General features: G+C 38.3%; 1 protein-coding gene across 1 annotated transcript in view; it reads right to left on the bottom strand.

The window, feature by feature from the left end:
- Positions 1 to 22,577, bottom strand: part of DNAH14 (dynein axonemal heavy chain 14) — a 604,313-nt gene that overhangs the window by 132,960 nt on the left and 448,776 nt on the right. The window contains exon 55 of the mRNA XM_033199195.1: positions 9,116 to 9,313. Coding sequence (XP_033055086.1) covers positions 9,116 to 9,313 — 198 coding nt within the window. The remainder of the gene's footprint in view (positions 1 to 9,115; positions 9,314 to 22,577) is intronic.

Below are 22,577 nucleotides of genomic sequence, written 5' to 3'. Positions count from 1 at the left end.
TTCTTAAAAATAGAGACAAGGTCTCACTATGTTGCCCAGGCTGGTCTGGAACTCCTGGGCTCAAGAGATCCTCCTGCCTTGGCCTCCCAAAGTGCTGGGATTATAGGGGTTAAACACTGCACCTGGCCAAATGTCTTCTTTTGAAAAGTGTCTGTTCATGTCCTTTGCCCACTTTTTTATGGGGTTGACAAAAATCTCTTAGAACTGATAAATGAATTCAGCAAAGTTGCAGGATACAAAAATCAGTAATGTTTCTATATATAAACAGCAAGCTAGGTGAAAAAGAAATTAAAAAGGCAATCCCATTTAGAATAGTTACAATAAATAAAATAAAATACCTGGAAATAAATTTGAACCAAGGAGATGAAAGAACTCTACAAGGAAAGCTGCAAAACACTGATAGAAACTGAAAAGGGTACAAACAAATGGAAAGACACCCCATGTTCATGAATCAAAAAAACTAATATTGTTAAGATGACCATACTGACCAAAGCAATCTACAGATTTGTTGCAATCTCTGAAAAAATGCCAATAATATTCTTCACAGAAATAGGAAAAATTCCTAAAATTCAAATGGAACCACAAGATATCTCAGAAATCCAAAGCAATTCTGAGCAAAAAGAACAAAGTTGGAGGCATCACACTACCAGACTTCAAAACACATTATAAAGCTATAGTAACCAAAACACCATGGTATGGGAACAAAAACAGACACATAGACCAATGGAATAGAATAGAGAACCCAGAAATTAATTCATGTATCAATGGCCAACTCATTTTTGACAAATACACTGAGAACATACAATGGAAAAAAGTCAGTCTTCAATAAATGGTGCTGGGAAAGTTGAATATCCATATACAGAAGAATGAAAGTAGACCCCCACCTCTCACCCTATACAAGAATCAACTCAAAATTAATTAAAGAGCTAAATGTAAGACCTGAAACTAAAACTACTGGAAGAAAACAAGGGAAATGCTTCAGGACATTGGTCTTGGAAAAGAATTTATAAATAAGACCTCAAAAGCACAGGCAACAAAAGCAAAAATAAACAAATGGAATTATATCAAACTCAAAAGGATGGTAAATTTCCTTCTGTACAGCAAAGGAAACAATAGAATGAAAAAACAAACTACAGAATAGGAGAAAATGTTTGCAAATGATTCATCCAACAGAGGATTCATATCCAGAACTCAAACTTAACAGCAAAAACAAAAAATAAAGAACAATAAACAAACAAAACCTGATTAAAAAATGGGCAAATGATATGAACAGATATTTCTCAAAAGAAGACATAGAAATGGCCAAAAAAAATGAATAAATGCTCAATATCACTAATTGTTAGGGAAGTGCAAATCAGAACCACAATGAGTTATCATCTCTCCCCAGTCAGGATGGCTATCATCAAACAGACAAAAAATAGCAAATGATGGTGAAGATGTGGAGAAAGGGAAATCTTATACACTGTTGGTAGGAATGTAATCTAGTACAGCCATTATGGCAAATATTATGGAGGTTCCTCAAAAAACGACATATGAGTCTGGGCAACACAGTGAGACCCCACCTCGATAAAAAAAAATTAGCTGGGTGTGGTGGTGCATTCTTATAGTCTCAGCTACTTGGGAGGCTAAGGTGGGAGGATCACTTGAGCCTTGGAGGTTGGGGCTTCAGTGAGCCATGATCGCACCACTGCCTGGGTGACAGAGGAAGACTCTGTCTCAAAACAAAACAAAACAAAACAAAACAAAAATGATGATGATGATGATGATACAAATAAAATGATCATAAGATCCAGTAATCCCACTACTGGGCATTTACCAAAGAAAAGGAAATCAGCATATCGAGGAAACATCTGCACCCTCAAGTGTATAACAGCTCTTTTCACAATAGCCAAGATACAGAATCTACCTAAGTGTCCACTAATGAATGAATGACTAAAGAAAATATGGGATAGATTAAAGGGGGCGGAGCAAGATGGCCGAATAGGAACAGCTCCAGTCTCCAACTCCCAGCTCCAGCGACACAGAAGACCAGTGATTTCTGCATTTTCAACTGAGACTCCACCTCTGGGGACAGCGCACAGCTGAAGACCAACAGGGGAAACAGCAGGGGCCTGTGCAGGTGCGAACGACTCTGTCTGACAGCTTTGGGGAGAGCCGTGGATCTCCCAACGCGGAGGTTGAGATCTGAGAACGGACAGACCGCCTGCTCAGGTGGGTCCCTGATCCCTGAGTAGCCTAGCTGGGAGACATCCCCCACTAGGGGCAGTCTGACACCCCACACCTCACAGGGTGGAGTACACCCCTGAGAGGAAGCTTCCAAAGGAAGAATCAGACAGGTACACTCGCTGTTCAGCAATATTCTATCTTCGGCAACCTCTGCTGCTGATACCCAGGCAAACAGGGTCTGGAGTGGACCTCAAGCAATCTCCAACAGACCAACAGACAGTCCTTCTGACTGTCAGACGGAAAACGATCAAACAGGAAGGACACCTATACCAAAACCCCATCAGTACGTCACCATCATCAAAGTCCAGAGACAGATAAAACCACAAAGATGGGGAAGAAGCAGGGCAGAAAAACTGGAAATTCGAAAAATAAGAGCTCATCTCCCCCTGCAAAGGAGCGCAGCCCATCGCCAGCAATGGATCAAAGCTGGTCAGAGAATGACTTTGACGAGAAGAGAGAAGAAGACTTCAGTCCAACAAACTTCTCAGAGCTAAAGGAGGAATTACGTACCCAGTGCAAAGAAACTAAAAATCTTAAAAAAGAGTGGAGGAATTGACAGCTAGACTAATTAACGCAGAGAAGGTCATAAACGAAATGACAGAGATGAAAACCATGACACGAGAAATACGTGATAAATGCACAAGCTTCAGTAACGGACTCGATCAACTGGAATAAAGAGTATCAGCGATTGAGGATCCAATGAATGAAATGAAGCCAGAAGAGAAACCAAAAGAAAAAAGAAGAAAAAGAAAGGACCAAAGCCTGCAAGAAGTATGGGATTATGTAAAAAGATCAAATCTACGTCTGATTGGGGTGCCTGAAAGTGAGGGGGAAAATGGAACCAAGTTGGAAAACACGCTTCAGGATATCATCCAGGAGAACTTTCCCAACCTAGTAGGGCAGGCCAACATTCAAATTCAGGAAATACAGAGAACACCACAAAGATACTCCTCCAGAAGAGCAACTCCAAGACACATAAGTTCCAGATTCACCAAAGTTGAAATGAAGGAAAAAGTCTTAAGGGCAGCCAGAGAGAAAGGTCGGGTTACCCACAAAGGGAAGCCCATCAGACTAACAGCAGATCTCTCGGCAGAAACTCTCCAAGCCAGAAGAGAGGGGGGGCCAATATTCAACGTTCTTAAAGAAAAGAATTTTCAACCCAGAATTTCATATCCAGCCAAACTAAGTTTCATCAGTGAAGGAGAAATAAAATCCTTTACAGATAAGCAAATGCTTAGAGATTTTGTCACCACCAGGCCTGCCTTACAAGAGACCCTGAAGGAAGCCCAAAACATGGAAAGGAACAACCGGTACCAGCCATTGCAAAAACATGCCAAAATGTAAAGACCATCGAGGCTAGGAAGAAACTGCATCAACTAACGAGCAAAATAACCAGTGAATATCATAATGGCAGGATCAAGTTCACACATAACAATATGAACCTTAAATGTAAATGGACTAAATGCTCCTATTAAAAGACACAGACTGGCAAACTGGATAAAGAGTCAAGACCCATCAGTCTGCTGTATTCAGGAGACCCATCTCACATGCAGAGACATACATAGGCTCAAAATAAAGGGATGGAGGAAGATCTACCAAGCAAATGGAGAACAAAAAAAAGCAGGGATTGCAATCCTAGTCTCTGATAAAACAGACTTTAAACCATCAAAGATCAAAAGAGACAAAGAAGGCCATTACATAATGGTAAAGGGATCAATTCAACAGGAAGAGCTAACTCTCCTAAATATATATGCACCCAATACAGGAGCACCCAGATTCATAAAGCAAGTCCTTAGAGACCTACAAAGAGACTTAGACTCCCATACAATAATAATGGGAGACTTCAACACTCCACTGTCAACATTAGACAGATCAACGAGACAGAAAGTTAACAAGGATATCCAGGAATTGAACTCCTCTCTGCACCAAGCGGACCTAATAGACATCTATAGAACTCTCCACCCCAAATCAACAGAATATACATTCTTCTCAGCACCACATCGCACTTATTCCAAAATTGACCACATAATTGGAAGTAAAGCACTCCTCAGAAAATGTACAAGAACAGAAATTATAACAAACTGTCTCTCAGACCACAGTGCAATCAAACGAGAACTCAGGACTAAGAAACTCAATCTAAACCGCTCAACTACATGGAAACTGAACAACCTGCTCCTGAATGACTACTGGGTACATAACGAAATGAAGGCAGAAATAAAGATGTTCTTTGAAACCAGTGAAAAATAAGATACAACATACCAGAATCTCTGGGACACATTTAAAGCAGTGTGGAGAGGGAAATTTATAGCACTAAATGCCCACAAGAGAAAGCAGGAAAGATCTAAAATGGACACTGTAACATCACAATTAAAAGAACTAGAGAGGCAAGAGCAAACACATTCAAAAGCTAGCAGAAGGCAAGAAATAACTAAGATCAGAGCAGAACTGAAGGAGATAGAGACACAAAAAACCCTCCAAAAAATCAATGAATCCAGGAGTTGGTTTTTTGAAAAGATCAACAAAATTGACAGACCGCTAGCAAGACTAATAAAGAAGAAGAGAGAGGAATCAAATAGACACAATAAAAATGATAAAGGGGATATCACCACTGACCCCACAGAAATACAAACAACCATCAGAGAATACTATAAACGCCTCTACGCAAATCAACTAGAAAATCTAGAAGAAATGGATAATTTCCTGGACACTTACACTCTCCCAAACTAAACAAGAAAGAAGTTGAATCCCTGAATAGACCAATAGCGGCTCTGAATTGAGGCAACAATTCATAGCCTACCCACCAAAAAAAGTCCAGGACCAGATGGATTCACAGCTGAATTCTACCAAAGGTACAAGGAGGAGCTGGTACCATTCCTTCTGAAACTATTCCAATCAATAGAGTTCGGGAGGGAATCCTCCCGAACTCATTTTATGAGGCCAACATCATCCTGATACCAAAGCCTGGCAGAGACACAACAAAAAAAGAGAATTTTAGACCAATATCCCTGATGAACATGGATGCAAAAATCCTCAATAAAATACTGGCAAACCGAATTCAGCAGCACATCAAAAAGCTTATCCACCATGATCAAGTGGGCTTCACCCCTGGGAGGCAAGGCTGGTTCAACATTCGCAAATCAATAAACGTAATCCAGCATATAAACAGAACCAAAGACAAGAACCACATGATTATCTCAATAGATGCAGAAAAGGCTTCTGACAATATTCAACAGCCCTTCATGCTAAAAACGCTCAATAAATTCGTTATTGATGGAACGTACCTCAAAATAATAAGAGCTATTTATGACACACCCACAGCCAATATCATATTGAATGGGCAAAAACTGGAAAATTCCCTTTGAAAACTGGCACAAGACAGGGATGCCCTCTCTCACCACTCCTATTCAACATAGTGTTGGAAGTTCTGGCTAGGGCAATCAGGCAGAGAAAGAAATCAAGGGTATCCAGTTAGGAAAAGAAGAAGTCAATTGTCCCTGTTTGCAGATGACATGATTGTATATTTAGAAAACCCCATTGTCTCAGCCCAAAATCTCCTTAAGCTGATAAGCAACTTCAGCAAAGTCTCAGGATACAAAATTAATGTGCAAAAATCACAAGCATTCTTATACACCAGTAACAGACAAGCTGAGAGCCAAATCAGGAATGAACTTCCATTCACAATTGCTTCAAAGAGAATAAAATACCTAGGAATCCAACTTACACGGGATGTCAAGGACCTCCTCAAGGAGAACTACAAACCACTGCTCAGTGAAATAAAAGAGGCCAGGCGCGGTGGCTCAAGCCTGTAATCCCAGCACTTTGGGAGGCCGTGGCGGGCGGATCACAAGGTCAGGAGATCGAGACCATCCTGGCTAACACGGTGAAACCCCGTCTCTACTAAAAAATACAAAAAACTAGCCGGGCGAGGTGGCGGGCGCCTGTAGTCCCAGCTACACGGAAGGCTGAGGCAGGAGAATGGCGTGAACCCAGGAGGCGGAGCTTGCAGTGAGCTGAGATCTGGCCAGTGCACTCCAGCTTGGGTGACAGAGCGAGACTCCGTCTCAAAAAAAAAACAAAACAAAACAAAACAAAAAAAAACAAACAAAAAAAAATTAAAGAGGACACAAACAAATGGAAGAACATACCATGCTCATGGATAGGAAGAATCAATATCGTGAAAATGGCCATACTGCCCAAGGTTATTTATAGATTCAATGCCATCCCCATCAAGCTACCAATGACTTTCTTCACAGAACTGGAAAAAACTGCTTTAAAGTTCATATGGAATCAAAAAAGAGCCCGCATTGCCAAGACAATTCTAAGTCAAAAGAACAAAGCTGGAGGCATCATGCTACCTGACTTCAAACTATACTACAAGGCTACAGCAACCAAAACAGCATGGTATTGTTACCAAAGCAGAGATATAGACAATGGAACAGAATAGAGCCCTCAGAAATAATACCACACATCTACAGCCATCTGATCTTTGACAAACCTGACAAAAACAAGAAATGGGGAAAGGATTCCCTATTTAATAAATGGTGCTGGGAAAATTGGCTAGCCATAAGTAGAAAGCTGAAACTGGATCCTTTCCTTACCCCTTATACAAAAATTAATTCAAGATGGATTAGAGACTTAAATGTTAGACCTAATACCATAAAAACCCTAGAAGAAAACCTAGGTAGTACCATTCAGGACATAGGCATGGGCAAGGACTTCATGTCCAAAACACCAAAAGCAACGGCAGCAAAAGCCAAAATTGACAAATGGGATATGATTAAACTAAAGAGCTTCTGCACAGCAAAAGAAACTACCATCAGAGTGAACAGGCAACCTACAGAATGGGAGAAAATTTTTGCAATCTACTCATGTGACAAAAGGCTAATATCCAGAATCTACAAAGCACTCAAATTTACAAGGAAAAAACAAACAACCCCATCAAAACGTGGGGAAAGGATATGAACAGACATTTCTCAAAAGAAGACATTCATACAGCCAACAGACACATGAAAAAATGCTCATCATCACTCGCCATCAGAGAAATGCAAATCAAAACCACAATGAGATACCATCTCACACCAGTTAGAATGGCAATCATTAAGAAGTCAGGAAACAACAGGTGTTGGAGAGGATGTGGAGAAATAGGAACACTTTTACACTGTTGGTGGGATTGTAAACTAGTTCAACCATTATGGAAAACAGTATGGCGTTTCCTCAAGGATCTAGAACTAGATGTACCATATGACCCAGCCATCCCACTACTGGGTATATACCCAAAGGATTATAAATTATTCTACTACAAAGACACATGCACACGTATGTTTATTGTGGCACTATTCACAATAGCAAAGACTTGGAATCAACCCAAATGTCCATCTGTGACAGACTGGATTAAGAAAATGTGGCACATATACACCGTGGAATACTATGCAGCCATAAAAAAGGATGAGTTTACATCCTCTGTAGGGACATGGATGCAGCTGGAAACCATCATTCTTAGCAAACTATCACAAGAAGAGAAAACCAAACACCGCATGTTCTCACTCATAGGTGGGAACTGAACAATGAGATCACTTGGACTCGGGAAGGGGAACATCACACACTGGGGCCTATCATGGGGAGGGGGGAAGAGGGAGGGATTGCACTGGGGAGTTATACATGATATAAATGATGAATTGATGGGTGCTGACAAGTTGATGGGTGCAGCACACCAACATGGCATCAGTATACATATGTAATAAACCTGCACGTTATGCACATGTACCCTAGAACTTAAAGTATAATAAAATAAAAACATAAAGAAAATAGAAAAAAAAGAAAATATGGTACATAAAATTCATAGAATATGATTCAGCCATAAAAGAGAATGAAATCCTGTCACTTTGGCAACATGATTATGTTAAGTGTAGTAAGCCAGGAACAGAAAGTTAAACATGACATCCTCTCACTAATATATGAAAGTTAAAAACAAGTGGATCTCAAGGGAATAAAAAGGGGAACAGAAGATACTAGAGTCTGAGAAAGGTGGGGGAAAGGGAGAGAAGGATAGTGAGGGATTTTTTTTAAGGGATACAAAATTACAGCTAGAGAGGAGGAATAAGTTCTACTATCCTACAGCATTGTAGGATGACTATACATAACGATAATATATTATATAGTGTCAAAGGGCTAGAAGGGGGATATTGAATGCTCCGAACACAAAAATGATAAATGTTTGAGATGAATATACTAATTACGGTAATCTGCTCTTACATGTATTGAAACATCACTACACCCCATAAACACATGTACAATTATGTCTATTTAAAACATTTAATTGAATTTAATTTGAAAAGAAAATAAACAGACGAGCCACAGACTTGGAGGAAATATATATATACATGCCAAAAATAACATATTCTGTAAGGAAAGTCCTACATCTGACAGTGAAATTAGAGCAGAAGAAGAGTAATGGAGAGAAACAGAAGCTTGGATGCTGTAAGGGCAGATTGTAGATTACATACCTAACTGTAGATTACAGATACTGGATATAGATGAAAGGGTTTTAAAAATACAGATCATAAAGCTAGTTCTGATATAGGACAGATGACTTTAGTTACATAGATAAATTACTTCCAATCTGTCAATTAAAATGAACAAGATAATGACATAGAAAATATCTTTATTTAAATGTTTATTCATAACTACCTGTGGCATCATTACAAATATATAAACTCTGTGGGCTATAACTGGATAAGAACAGAGAATACTGCAAGCAAACTGATATTGTAGGCTAATAGAACCATTGATAAATATTTTCTTGTTTTCTTTTCAAATATTAAATTTCTGAGGGGTGGGTAGCCACGAAGATATCAAACTTCAGCAAATAACAAAGACAAAAAGTACTTACTTGCTCTATGTTTAAATTGGGAACCATCAGAACAGTGGGTTTCCCTTTTAATCCTGCGTGAATAAACACCTTTTTAAAAACTTCTTTGAATTCGACGTAGGCACAATTGTGAGATACAGGCACTCGGTATAGTTTGCTATCTGTCAGATAACAGGCCAAGGTTGCACAAGTTTTTTTCCCACATCCATCTGTTCCAATCTTTGGGAGAAAAGAAATCCAACATATGACATATATTTTCTGGGAATCTTTCAATGTATAGTTTTCTGTTTATTATTTGTGCTAGAAATCTTGACAGTAAAAATACCCCAGACTATTTTTATTTATAACCTTTTGGAAGGCAGACTAAATGTAATTTAAATATTTTATCAAAATTTTTATAACGCACTCATCCACATTCAATATTTTCATCTTTCCATAGCCTCTTGAATATATGAGAAAATTTCACTGGAAAGAGAACATGATCTTGAAAAATAGCACAGACAGGCTTATAAACCATCTTTATATCACTGTCAATATTTGATTCTTCATGTATAAGTAACTAGATAGATCTTTTCCTTTTTATTTTGAGCAATAGGTACTTAATAAATGCTTTTGGGGAACAATGGCAAAGTAATTATTGTTTTAAAAACAGCTTTATTTAGGTGTAATTTACAGATTATACCAGTTTTAAGTGTATAATTCAATGTTTTTTAGTACATTTACAGACTTATGCAACCCTTGTCACAATTCAGTTTTGGAACAATTTCTTTCACCCCAGAAAGATCTTTCAAGCCCACTGGCAGTCAATCCCCATCCAACTCTCAGGCCCAATCACTAATATGTTTTCATCTCTATTGATTTGCCTATTTTTGGCATTTCATATAAGTGAAATTATATACCATGAAGTCTAATGTATTCGATTTATTTTACTTAGCATAATAAGTTCTTTCATGTTGTATGTGTATCAGTAGTTTGTTCCTTTTTATTGCTGAATGGTATTCTATTGTATGGACATATCACATTTTATTTGTCCATTGATGAACATTTGGATTGTTTCTGCTTCTTGATTATGAATAATGCTGCTATGAACATTTCCATACAAGTCTTTGAGTGGACACTGGTTTTATTTTGCCTTGTGTAGAGATAGAGAAATGGAATTGCTCAATTATGTGGTAAATCTATGTTAAACTTTATAAGAAATAGCCAAACCATTTTCTAAAGTAGTTGGACTATTTTATATTCCCACAAGCCATGTATGAAAGTTCAGTTTATACACAGTCTTGTCAATGCTTGTTATTAGCTATTTTTTTGATTACAGCCAGTCAAGTGGGTGTTTAGTGTTACTGTGGTTTTAATTTGTATTTCCCTAATGACTAATGAAGCTGAACATCTTTTCATGGACTGATTAACCATTCATGTATCGTCTTTGGTGAAACACCTATTCAAATCTTTTGTCTATCTTAAAAAATAAACTTATTTTAGAAGAGTTTTAGACTCACAGAAAAATTGCCAAGATAGTATGGGGAACTGTCATATATCCCACATTCAATTTCCCCATTAGCATCTAACATTAGTATATTACATTTCTTACCATTAATGAACCAATATTGATATGTTATTATTAACTGAAGTCCATACTTTCTTCAGATCTCCTCAGTTTTTAACCTAATGTTTTCTTTTTCTCCTTTGGAATTTCCTCCAGGATACTATATTGCATTTAGTAGCCAAATCTCCTTAAGCTACTCTTGGCTGTGACAGTTTTTCACACTTTCCTTGTTTTTGATGGCCTTAAAGATCTTCAAGGAGTTCTGATCAGGTATTTTATGGAATGACACTCAACTGGGATTTTCCTGCGTTTTTCTCATGATTATACTCACTGTGATTTATCTTGATGGTAAACTTGATCACCTAGATAAGGTGGTGTTTGTCAGGTTTCTCCACTGTGAAGTTACTCTTTTCTCCCCCTTTCCATACTGTACTCTTTGGGAGAAAGTCAATATGTGCAGTCTTTAGTGAATGAGTGAGGAGTTATGCTCCAGTTTCTTGAGGGTAGACTACCTACATACATTATGTGGATTTCTTCTGAATGGCAGATTTGTCTATGCTCCCTTATTTACTTATTTATTTAGTCATTTATTTATATAAGTATGGGCCCATGGATATTTATTATACAATTTGGATTTTAATTTAATACCACTTTATTTGTTTTCTTGCTCCAGCTTTGGGCACTGTGAACTCTTTTAGTTGGCTCTTGTGTCCCGCTGACATAACTCCATGATTATTGTAGCACTTCACTTGTAGCACGATAGGATTCTCCAGGCTCATATTGTTTATTTCCTGTCCCAGTCCTGTAATGAACAATTTTCCCAAGGAGTCCTGGTTCCTTTTATTGGAGAATGGTATTAGAAACCAAGATCTGGGAGCTAGGTGTACTCATTGCTACTGGAGATCACTGCCCATAAGCCCTCCCAGCTGACACAGCAAATAAACAAATGTTTATATATTAACCCTTATAGACACACATTCCTATAAAATTTCTATATCCAATCACCTATATTAAGCTAAACATAAGTTCAACTTATGTCTCCAACTCTGTTACTACATGATCATTCTAGTCTCTTTCCCTTGTTTAGCTCTGCCCTCCAATAGTGAGAAAACTGGTTTCCAACATCTGCCATCCATTTACTTCATTATTCAATTCCAGTATATGTGTATTGTGGTATTAGAATGATTAACTTTACCCCCAAACCACTTTTTATATTGGCTCCTTTTCCCCTAATCCTCTTCAGTGAGTTTGTGTCACATACCTGCAACATGGTTTGATTGTTCTTTCACATTCTGAATGTCATCCTGGGATTACCAGAACTCCAAAGTGATTTTTTTCTAAATTTGTATATGTTAAGGCTCATTCTTTGTGTTGTCAAGTTCTATGGGCTTTGACAAATATATAGTGTCATGTGTTCGCCATTATAGTGTACAGAACTTTTATCATCCTAAAAAATCTTGTGTTTCACTTTCCTTTCTTTCCACCAAACCCTTAGGCAACAAATATTTTTACCATTTCCATAGTTTTGCCTTTTCCAGAATGTCATATAATTGGAATCTATAATATGTTGCCTTTCCAGACTGACTTCTTTCACTTAGCAATATACCTTTGAAATTTGCTCATGTCTTTTTGTGGCTTAAGAGCTCATTTCTTTTTATCTCTGAATAGTATTCCATTGTATCAATGTACTACTACAGTGTGTTTATTCATTTGCTTTATTGAAGGAATCTTGGTTGCTTCCAGTTTTTGGTGATTATGAATAAAGTTGCTATAATCATTCCTGTGCAGGTTTTTATGTGGGCGTAAGTTTTCAAATCAGTTAGATAGGAGCATGGTTACTGGCTCATATGGGAAGAGTATGTTTAACTTTGTAGGAAACTGCTAAACTATCTTCCAAAGTGGCTGTGCTATTTTCATTTCCCATCAGCTATGAATGAGAGTTCCTATTGCTCTGTATCCTTGTCAGTAATTGCTATTATCAGTTCTTTGGATTTTGGTCATTTTAATAGGGATGTTGAGGTATCTCATTATTGTTTCCCCTAATGACAATTGATATTGAGCACCTTTTCATATGCTTTTGTAAGGTATTTATTTTTTCCTTTTATTTTTTAGTTGACATGTGATAATTGTACATATTTATGGGATACAGAGTGATAGTTCCATATGAACATATAATGTATAATGATCAAATTGGAGAAAATACATTCATCACCTCAAACATTGTCTTTTGTGTTGTGAATATTCAAAATCCTCTCCTCTAGCATTTTGAAAACATTCAATAAACTAGAGTAAACCATATTCAGCCTACACTGCTGCAAAACACCGTAACTCATTCCTCCTATGTAGTAATAATTTTGTATTAATTAACTAAACTCTCCCATTCTCCCCTCCCCTCCCCTTCCTGGCCTCTAATACCCATAATTCTACTCTCTACTTCTACGAGTTTGAAATTTTTTTTCTCAGTTTTCACAGGAGTGAGAACATGCAGTAGTTCTCTTTCTTTGCTTAACTTATTTTGCTTAACATGAGGCCTTCTAGGCTCTTCCATGTTGCCACTTTTTGCAGCACTATTCATAAGAGCTAATAAGCCAAATGTCCATCAACAGAAGAACGGATAGACAAAATGTGGTATACATGTACAATAAAATGCCATTCAGCCATAACAAGGTATCTGTTTCTTCATTTATTTATTTATTTATTTGAGATAGGGTCTCACTTTGTCACCCAGGCTGGAGTGCAGTGGTGCGATCACAGCTTACAGAAGCCTTGAACTCCTGGGCTTAAGTATCCCCTTGCCTCAGCCTCCTGAGTAGCTGGGATTACAGGTACATGCCACCATATCTGGCTAACTTTTTATTTTTATTTTTATTTTTGTAAGAAGGAGTCTCATAATTTGGCCCAGGCTGGTCTTGAACTCCTGGCCTCAAGCAATCCTCCTGTGTTGCCCTTCCAAAGTGCTGGGATTATAAGCATGAGCCACCACATTGGTCCAGCATCTGCTTATTTTTATTTTTATTTTTTGAGACAGAGTCTTGCTCTATCACCCAGGCTGGAGTGCAGTGGCACGATCTTGGCTCACTGTAACCTCTGCCTCCTGGGTTCAAGCGATTCTCCTGTATCACCCTCCTGAGTAGCTGAGATAACAGGTGCGCCACCATGCCCAGCTAATTTTTGTATTTTTGTAGAGATGGAGTTTTACCCTGTTGGCCAGGCTGGTCTCAAACTCCTGGCCTCAAGTGATCCACCCACAATCTCCAAAACTTCTGGGATTACAGGCGTGAGCCACGGGACCTAGCCTGTTTTTTTATTTTTATTTTTATTTTTTATTTTTATTATACTTTAAGTTCTAGGGTACATGTGCATAACGTGCAGGTTTGTTACATATGTATACTTGTGCCATGTTGGTGTGCTGCACCCATCAACTCATCAGAACCCCTCAATTCATCATTTATATCAGGTATAACTTCCAATGCAATCCCCCCGCCCTCTCTCCTCCCCATGATAGGCCCCGGTGTGTGATGTTCCCCTTCCCGAGTCCAAGTGATCTCATTGTTCAGTTCCCACCTATGAGTGAGAACACGCGGTGTTTGGTTTTCTGTTCTTGTGATAGTTTGCTAAGAATGATGGTTTCCAGCTGCATCCATGTCTCTACAAAGGACGCAAACTCATGCTTTTTTATGGCTGTATAATATTCCATGGTGTATATGTGCCACATTTTCTTAATCCAGTCTGTCACAGACGGACATTTGGGTTGATTCCAAGTCTTTGCTATAGTGAATAGTGCCGCAATAAACATACGTGTTCATGTGTCTTTATAGCAGCATGATTTATAATCCTTTGGGTATATACCCAGTAGTGGGATGGCTGGGTCATATGGTACATCTAGTTCTAGATCCTTGAGGAAACGCCATACTGTTTTCCATAATGGTTGAACTAGTTTACAATCCCAACAACAGTGTAAAAGTGTTCCTATTTCTCCACATCCTCTCCAGCACCTGTTGTTGCCTGACATTTAAATGATTGCCATTCTAACTGGTGTGAGATGGTATCTCATTGTGGATTTGATTTGCATTTCTCTGATGGCCAGTGATGATGAGCATTTTTTCATGTGACTGTTGGCTGTATGAATGTCTTCTTTTGAGAAATGTCTGTTCATATCCTTTCCCCACATTTTGATGGGGTTGTTTGTTTTTTCCTTGTAAATTTGAGTGCTTTGTAGATTCTGGATATTAGCCTTTTGTCAGATGAGTAGATTGCAAAAATTTTCTCCCATTCTGTAGGTTGCCTGTTCACTCTGATGGTAGTTTCTTTTGCTGTGCAGAAGCTCTTTAGTTTAATCATATCCCATTTGTCAATTTTGGCTTTTGTTGCCGTTGCTTTTGGTGTTTTGGACATGAAGTCCTTGCCCATGCCTATGTCCTGAATGGTACTACCTAGGTTTTCTTCTAGGGTTTTTATGGTATTAGGTCTAACATTTAAGTATCTAATCCATCTTGAATTAATTTTCGTATAAGGGGTAAGGAAAGGATCCAGTTTCAGCTTTCTACTTATGGCTAGCCAATTTTCCCAGCACCATTTATTAAATAGGGAGTCCTTTCCCCATTTCTTGTTTCTCTCAGGGCTGTCAAAGGTCAGATGGCTGTAGATGTGTGGTATTATTTCTGAGGACTCTGTTCTGTTCCATTGGTCTATATCTCTGTTTTGGTACCAGTACCATGCTGTTTTGGTTACTGTAGGCTTGGTAGTATAGTTTGAAGTCAGGTAGCATGATGCCTCCAGCTTTGTTCTTTTGACTTAGAATTGTCTTGGCAATGCGGGCTCTTTTTTGATTCCATATGAACTTTAAAGCAGTTTTTTCCAGTTCTGTGAAGAAAGTCATTGGTAGCTTGATGGGGATGGCATTGAATCTATAAATAACCTTGGGCAGTATGGCCATTTTCACGATATTGATTCTTCCTATCCATGAGCATGGTATGTTCTTCCATTTGTTTGTGCTGAAGTTGCTTATCAGCTTAAGGAGATTTTGGGCTGAGACAATGGGGTTTTCTAAATATACAATCATGTCATCTGCAAACAGGGACAATTTGACTTCTTCTTTTCCTAACTGGATACCCTTGATTTCTTTCTCTTGCCTGATTGCCCTAGCCAGAACTTCCAACACTATGTTGAATAGGAGTGGTGAGAGAGGGCATCCCTGTCTTGTGCCAGTTTTCAAAGGGAATTTTTCCAGTTTTTGCCCATTCAGTATGATATTGGCTGTGGGTTTGTCATAAATAGCTCTTATTATTTTGAGGTACGTTCCATCAATACCGAATTTATTGAGCGTTTTTAGCATGAAGGGCTGTTGAATTTTGTCAAAAGCCTTTTCTGCATCTATTGAGATAATCATGTGGTTCTTGTCTTTGGTTCTGTTTATATGCTGGATTACGTTTATTGATTTGCGAATGTTGAACCAGCCTTGCATCCCAGGGATGAAGCCCACTTGATCATGATGGATAAGCTTTTTGATGTGCTCCTGAATCCGGTTTGCCAGTATTTTATTGAGAATTTTTTGCATCGATGTTCATCAGGGATATTGGTCTAAAATTTTCTGTTTTTGTTGTGTCTCTGCCAGGCTTTGGTATCAGGATGATGTTGGCCTCATAAAATGAGTTAGGGAGGATTCCCTCTTTTTCTATTGATTGGAATAGTTTCAGAAGGAATGGTACCAGCTCCTCCTTGTACCTCTGGTAGAATTCAGCTGTGAATCCATCTGGTCCTGGACTTTTTTTGGTGGGTAGGCTATGAATTGTTGCCTCAATTTCAGAGCCTGCTATTGGTCTATTCAGGGATTCAACTTCTTCCTGGTTTAGTCTTGGGAGAGTGTAAGTGTCCAGGAAATTATCCATTTCTTCTAGATTTTCTAGTTGATTTGCGTAGAGGCATTTATAGTATTCTCTGCTGGTTGTTTGTATTTCTGTGGGGTCGGTGGTGATATCCCCTTTATCATTTTTTATTGCATCTATTTGATTCCTCTCTCTTTTCTTCTTTATTAGTCTTGCTAGCAGTCTGTCAATTTTGTTGATCTTTTCAAAAAACCAACTCCTGGATTCATTGATTTTTTGGAGGGTTTTTTGTGTCTCTATCTCCTTCAGTTCTGCTCTGATCTTAGTTCTTTCTTGCCTTCTGCTAGCTTTTGAATGTGTTTGCTCTTGCCTCTCTAGTTCTTTTAATTGTGATGTTAGAGTGTCCATTTTAGATCTTTCCTGCTTTCTCTTGTGGGCATTTAGTGCTATAAATTTCCCTCTCCACACTGCTTTAAATGTGTCCCAGAGATTCTGGTATGTTGTATCTTTGTTCTCATTGGTTTCAAAGAACATCTTTATTTCTGCTTTCATTTCGTTATGTACCCAGTAGTCATTCAGGAGCAGGTTGTTCAGTTTCCATGTAGTTGAGCGGTTTAGATTGAGTTTCTTAGTCCTGAGTTCTCGTTTGATTGCACTGTGGTCTGAGAGACAGTTTGTTATAATTTCTGTTCTTGTACATTTTCTGAGGAGTGCTTTACTTCCAATTATGTGGTCAATTTTGGAATAAGTGCGATGTGGTGCTGAGAAGAATGTATATTCTGTTGATTTGGGGTGGAGAGTTCTATAGATGTCTATTAGGTCCGCTTGGTGCAGAGAGGAGTTCAATTCCTGGATATCCTTGTTAACTTTCTGTCTCGTTGATCTGTCTAATGTTGACAGTGGAGTGTTGAAGTCTCCCATTATTATTGTATGGGAGTCTAAGTCTCTTTGTAAGTCTCTAAGGACTTGCTTTATGAATCTGGGTGCTCCTGTATTGGGTGCATATATATTTAGGAGAGTTAGCTCTTCCTGTTGAATTGATCCCTTTACCATTATGTAATGGCCTTCTTTGTCTCTTTTGATCTTTGATGGTTTAAAGTCTGTTTTATCAGAGACTAGGATTGCAACCCCTGCTTTTTTTTGTTCTCCATTTGCTTGGTAGATCTTCCTCCATCCCTTTATTTTGAGCCTATGTATGTCTCTGCATGTGAGATGGGTCTCCTGAATACAGCAGACTGATGGGTCTTGACTCTTTATCCAGTTTGCCAGTCTGTGTCTTTTAATTGGAGCATTTAGTCCATTTACATTTAAGGTTCATATTGTTATGTGTGAACTTGATCCTGTCATTATGATATTGACTGGTTATTTTGCTCGTTAGTTGATGCAGTTTCTTCCTAGCCTTGATGGTCTTTACATTTTGGCATGTTTTTGCAATGGCTGGTACCGGTTGTTCCTTTCCATGTTTCGGGCTTCCTTCAGGGTCTCTTGTAAGGCAGGCCTGGTGGTGACAAAATCTCTAAGCATTTGCTTATCTGTAAAGGATTTTATTTCTCCTTCACTGATGAAACTTAGTTTGGCTGGATATGAAATTCTGGGTTGAAAATTCTTTTCTTTAAGAACGTTGAATATTGGCCCCCACTCTCTTCTGGCTTGGAGAGTTTCTGCCGAGAGATCTGCTGTTAGTCTGATGGGCTTCCCTTTGTGGGTAACCCGACCTTTCTCTCTGGCTGCCCTTAAGATTTTTTCCTTCATTTCAACTTTGGTGAATCTGGCAATTATGTGTCTTGAAGTTGCTCTTCTGGAGGAGTATCTTTGTGGCGTTCTCTGTATTTCCTGAATTTGAATGTTGGCCCGCCCTACTAGGTTGGGGAAGTTCTCCTGGATGATATCCTGAAGAGTGTTTTCCAACTTGGTTCCATTTTCCCCCTCACTTTCAGGCACCCCAATCAGACGTAGATTTGGTCTTTTTACATAATCCCATACTTCTTGCAGGCTTTGGTCCTTTCTTTTTCTTCTTTTTTCTTTTGGTTTCTCTTCTGGCTTCATTTCATTCATTGGATCCTCAATCGCTGATACTCTTTCTTTCAGTTGATCGTGTCAGTTCCTGAAGCTTGTGCATTTATCACGTATTTCTCATGTCATGGTTTTCATCTCTGTCATTTCGTTTATGACCTTCTCTGCGTTAATTAGTCTAGCTGTCAATTCTTCCACTCTTTTTTCAAGATTTTTAGTTTCTTTGCACTGGGTACGTAATTCCTCCATTAGCTCTGAGAAGTTTGATGGACTGAAGTCTTCTTCTCTCACCTCGTCAAAGTCATTCTCTGACCAGCTTTGATCCATTGCTGGCGATGGGCTGTGCTCCTTTGCAGGGGGAGATGCGCTCTTATTTTTCGAATTTCCAGTTTTTCTGCCCTGCTTTTTCCCCATCTTTGTGGTTTTATCTGTCTCTGGTCTTTGATGCTGGTGACGTACTGATGGGGTTTTTGTATAGGTGTCCTTCCTGTTTGATACTTTTCCTTCTGACAGTCAGGACCCTCAGCTATAGGTCTGTTGGAGATTGCTTGAGGTCCACTCCCAACCCTGTTTGCCTGGGTATTAGCAGCAGAGGTTGCAGAAGATAGAATATTGCTGAGCAGCGAGTGTACCTGTCTGATTTTTCCTTTGGAAGCTTCCTCTCAGGGGTGTACTCCACCCTGTGAGGTGTGGGGTGTCAGACTGCCCCTAGTGGGGGATGTCTCCCAGCTAGGCTACTCAGGGGTCAGGGACCCACCTGAGCAGGCAGTCTGTCCATTCTCAGATCTCAACCTCCGCGTTGGGAGATCCACGGCTCTCCCCAAAGCTGTCAGACAGAGTTGTTCGCATCTGCACAGGCCCCTGCTGTTTCCCCTGTTGGTCTTCAGCTGTGCGCTGTCCCCAGAGGTGGAGTCTCAGTTAAAATGCAGAAATCACTGGTCTTCTGTGTCGCTGGCGCTGGGAGTTGGAGACTGGAGCTGTTCCTATTTGGCCATCTTGCTCCCCCCCTTATTTCTCTAATACTGTTATTCCCTCTTTAATTCCCTCTTTAATTCTTGATTTTAATATATTTAATATTCCCTCTTTAATTCCTGAGTTTAATAATTTGAGTTTTTTCTTCCTTTTTTCTTGGTCAGTCTTAGACTTGTTAATTTTGTTGATCTTTTCAAAGAACCAACTTTTGGTTTTATTGATGTTTCCTGCTGGTTTTATATTCTCTCCTTTCTTCTCTAATCTTTATTATTTTCTTCCATCTGCTTGCTTTGGGTTTGGGTTTCTTTCCTTTTGGTATTTTCCTAAGGTGGAAAATTAGGCTATTGATTTGAGGTTGTTCTTTTTAAATATAAGTATTTATAGCTATAGATTTCTCTTAAAGAACAGCTTTATATTATGTTTTTGTTTGTTTTCATGTATCTCAAAGTATTTTCTAATTTCTCCTTTCACCCACTTAGGAGTATGTTGTAAAAGTTCCACATAGTTGTTAATATCCCAACTTTCCTTTTGTTGGAAACTTTCTAATTTAGGTCTACTGTGGTCAAAGAGCATATGTCGCATGATTTCAATCCTTTGAAATTTACTGAGGTTTGTTTTATGGCTTGGCATTTCATCTCTCCTCAAGAATGTTACATGTTTGCTTCAAAAGAATATGCATTTTGCTGTTGTTGGATGGAGTTTTCTATCATGTCGATTAGTTCAGGTTGTTTTACAATACTGTTGAAGTCTTTGTATCCTTGCTGATTTTATGTCTAGTTTCTCTGTCAATTATTAAGAGTGAAGGTATTGAAGTATCCAACTATTATTGTTAAATCGATTATATATATAATTTTATTTTTATTTTTATTTTTAATCACAATCTATTTTAGATTAATACAATTCCAGTAAAATACAGACCATTTTCTTTAACATAACCCCATTTCCCCCTCCTTTTTTGTGCTATTCATTGTTACATATATTACATCTTTATATATTATAAACCTGACAATAGTTTTAGAATTATCATTCCATCTGATTATCTTTTAAAGTAGTTAAGAGTAAAGAAGAAAAATATATTTACATAGTCTGTGGTAGGCAGAATAATGCATTTGCCACCCCTATTCTCCACAAATATGTCCCCATCATGATCTCTGGCACCTATGAATATGTTATATTACATGGCAAGAGACTTTGCAGACATGATTAAGATTAAAGACCTTAAAATGGTGAGATCATCCTAGATTATCTGGCTGGGCCCAGTCTAAATCACATGAGTCCTTGAAAGCAGAGAACCCTTCCTGGCTTTGATCAGAGAGAGAGAGAGAGATGTTATGACTGATGAAGGGTCCAAGAGATGTGATGTTGCTGATTTTACAGATGGATAAAGGCAGTTATGAGTCAAGGGATCCAGGAAGCCTCTGGAAGCTAGTAAAACAAAAGGAACAGATTCTCCCTTAGAACCTCTGGAAAGTAATGCAGTCATACCTATATCTTAATTTTGGCCCAGTGGGTTCCATGTCATACTTCTGACCTGCAAAACTGTAAGATAATAAATTTGTTTAAACTGCCAAATTTGCTGTAATGTGTTTCATAGTCAGTAAAAAACTAACACATGGCCCTATATTTACCTGTGTAATTGCTCTTACTGGTGCTCATTATTCTTCACATGGATTTAAGTTACCATTTGGTGTCTTTCACCCTCACCCTAAAAATTTACTTTAGTATTTTCTGTAACAAATTATCAGAGCTGTTTATCTGGAAATGTCTTTATTTCATTTTTAAAATAGTTTTATTAACATAAAATTTTTTAGGGTTTTCCTCCTTTTATCTTCGAATATGCTGCTCCAATGCCTTCTGGTTTCCATTGTGTCTGATAAGAAGTCAGCTGCAAATCTTATTGAGAATTCCTAGTACACAAGAAGTTGTTTTTCTCTTGCTGCCTTCATGATTTTCTCTTTGTCTTTGAATGGTTGACTATGATGTGTCTAGGTGTTAATCTATTTTAATCTACTTGTGCTTACTCTTCTTAGACTTTCCTGAGCTGTGATTGAACTTTTTTTTTTTTTTTGAGATGGAGTCTCACTCTGTCACCCAGGCTGGAGTGCTGTGGTGCGATCTTGGTTCACTGCAAGCGCCGCCTCCTGGGTTCATGCCATTCTCCTGCCTCAGCCTCCCGAGTAGCTGGGACTACAGGCACCCACCACCATGCCCGGCTAATTTTTTATATTTTTAGTAGAGATGGGGTTTCACCATGTTAGCCAGGATGGTCTTGATTTCCTGACCTCATGATGCACCTGCCTCAGCCTCCCAAAGTGCTGAGATTACAGGGGTAAGCCACCATGCCTGGCTGTGATTGAACTTAGATGTGAAGATTAATGTATTGGGGCATTATTTCTATGAAATCTTTTCTGCCCCTTCTATTTCTTCTCTTTCTGGGAGTCCTGTTAAGCATATTTTGATACACTTGATAGTGTCTCTTAGGTCTTTGATGTTCTGTTTTTTTCTTCATTTTTTTCTTTCTCTTCTTCAGTGTGGATACATTTTATAGATCTATTTTTAAGTTTATAGATTCTCTTTTCTGCCATGTTAAATCTGCTGTTGAGTCCCTCTAGTGCAGTTTTCATCTCACTTATTTTAATTTTCAACCCCAGACATTCCAATTTGTAAAATAATTTATATCCCTTTATCAGTATTCTCTATTTGAAGAGTCATTTTTGTATGCTTTCCTTTAATTTAAAAAATATATATATTTTCCTTTAGGCTTTTTGAGTATATTTACAAGAGCTGTATTTCATATATCTGTCAAGTCCAACATCTGGATCCTCTTCAGGACAGTTCCTATTACCTATTTTTTCTCTCCATGTATAGCTCACACTTTCCTATCTGTTTCATGTCTTGCAATTTTTGTTGAAAACCGAACATTTATGTAATAGATTGTATGCAATAATCTTTTAAACCAATGCCTTAAATTGAAATACTAATTAATATTAGTTTTCTTGTTTTCCTTTGGTAGTTCTGGTAGGTAGTTCAACAATGTAATCCAGTTGAACTATGTAATATTTACTTTTAAAATTCATGTATGATTTCTTCTTTTACTTGTTTACCAAATTAAACTGATCTTATTTGA

This window comes from Trachypithecus francoisi, unplaced genomic scaffold (assembly GCF_009764315.1).
Source record: "Trachypithecus francoisi isolate TF-2019V2 unplaced genomic scaffold, Tfra_2.0 Lachesis_group5, whole genome shotgun sequence".
NCBI lineage: Eukaryota > Metazoa > Chordata > Mammalia > Primates > Cercopithecidae > Trachypithecus > Trachypithecus francoisi.
Note: the sequence above shows the minus strand (reverse complement) of the source record. Positions and strands in the feature narration are given on the sequence as shown.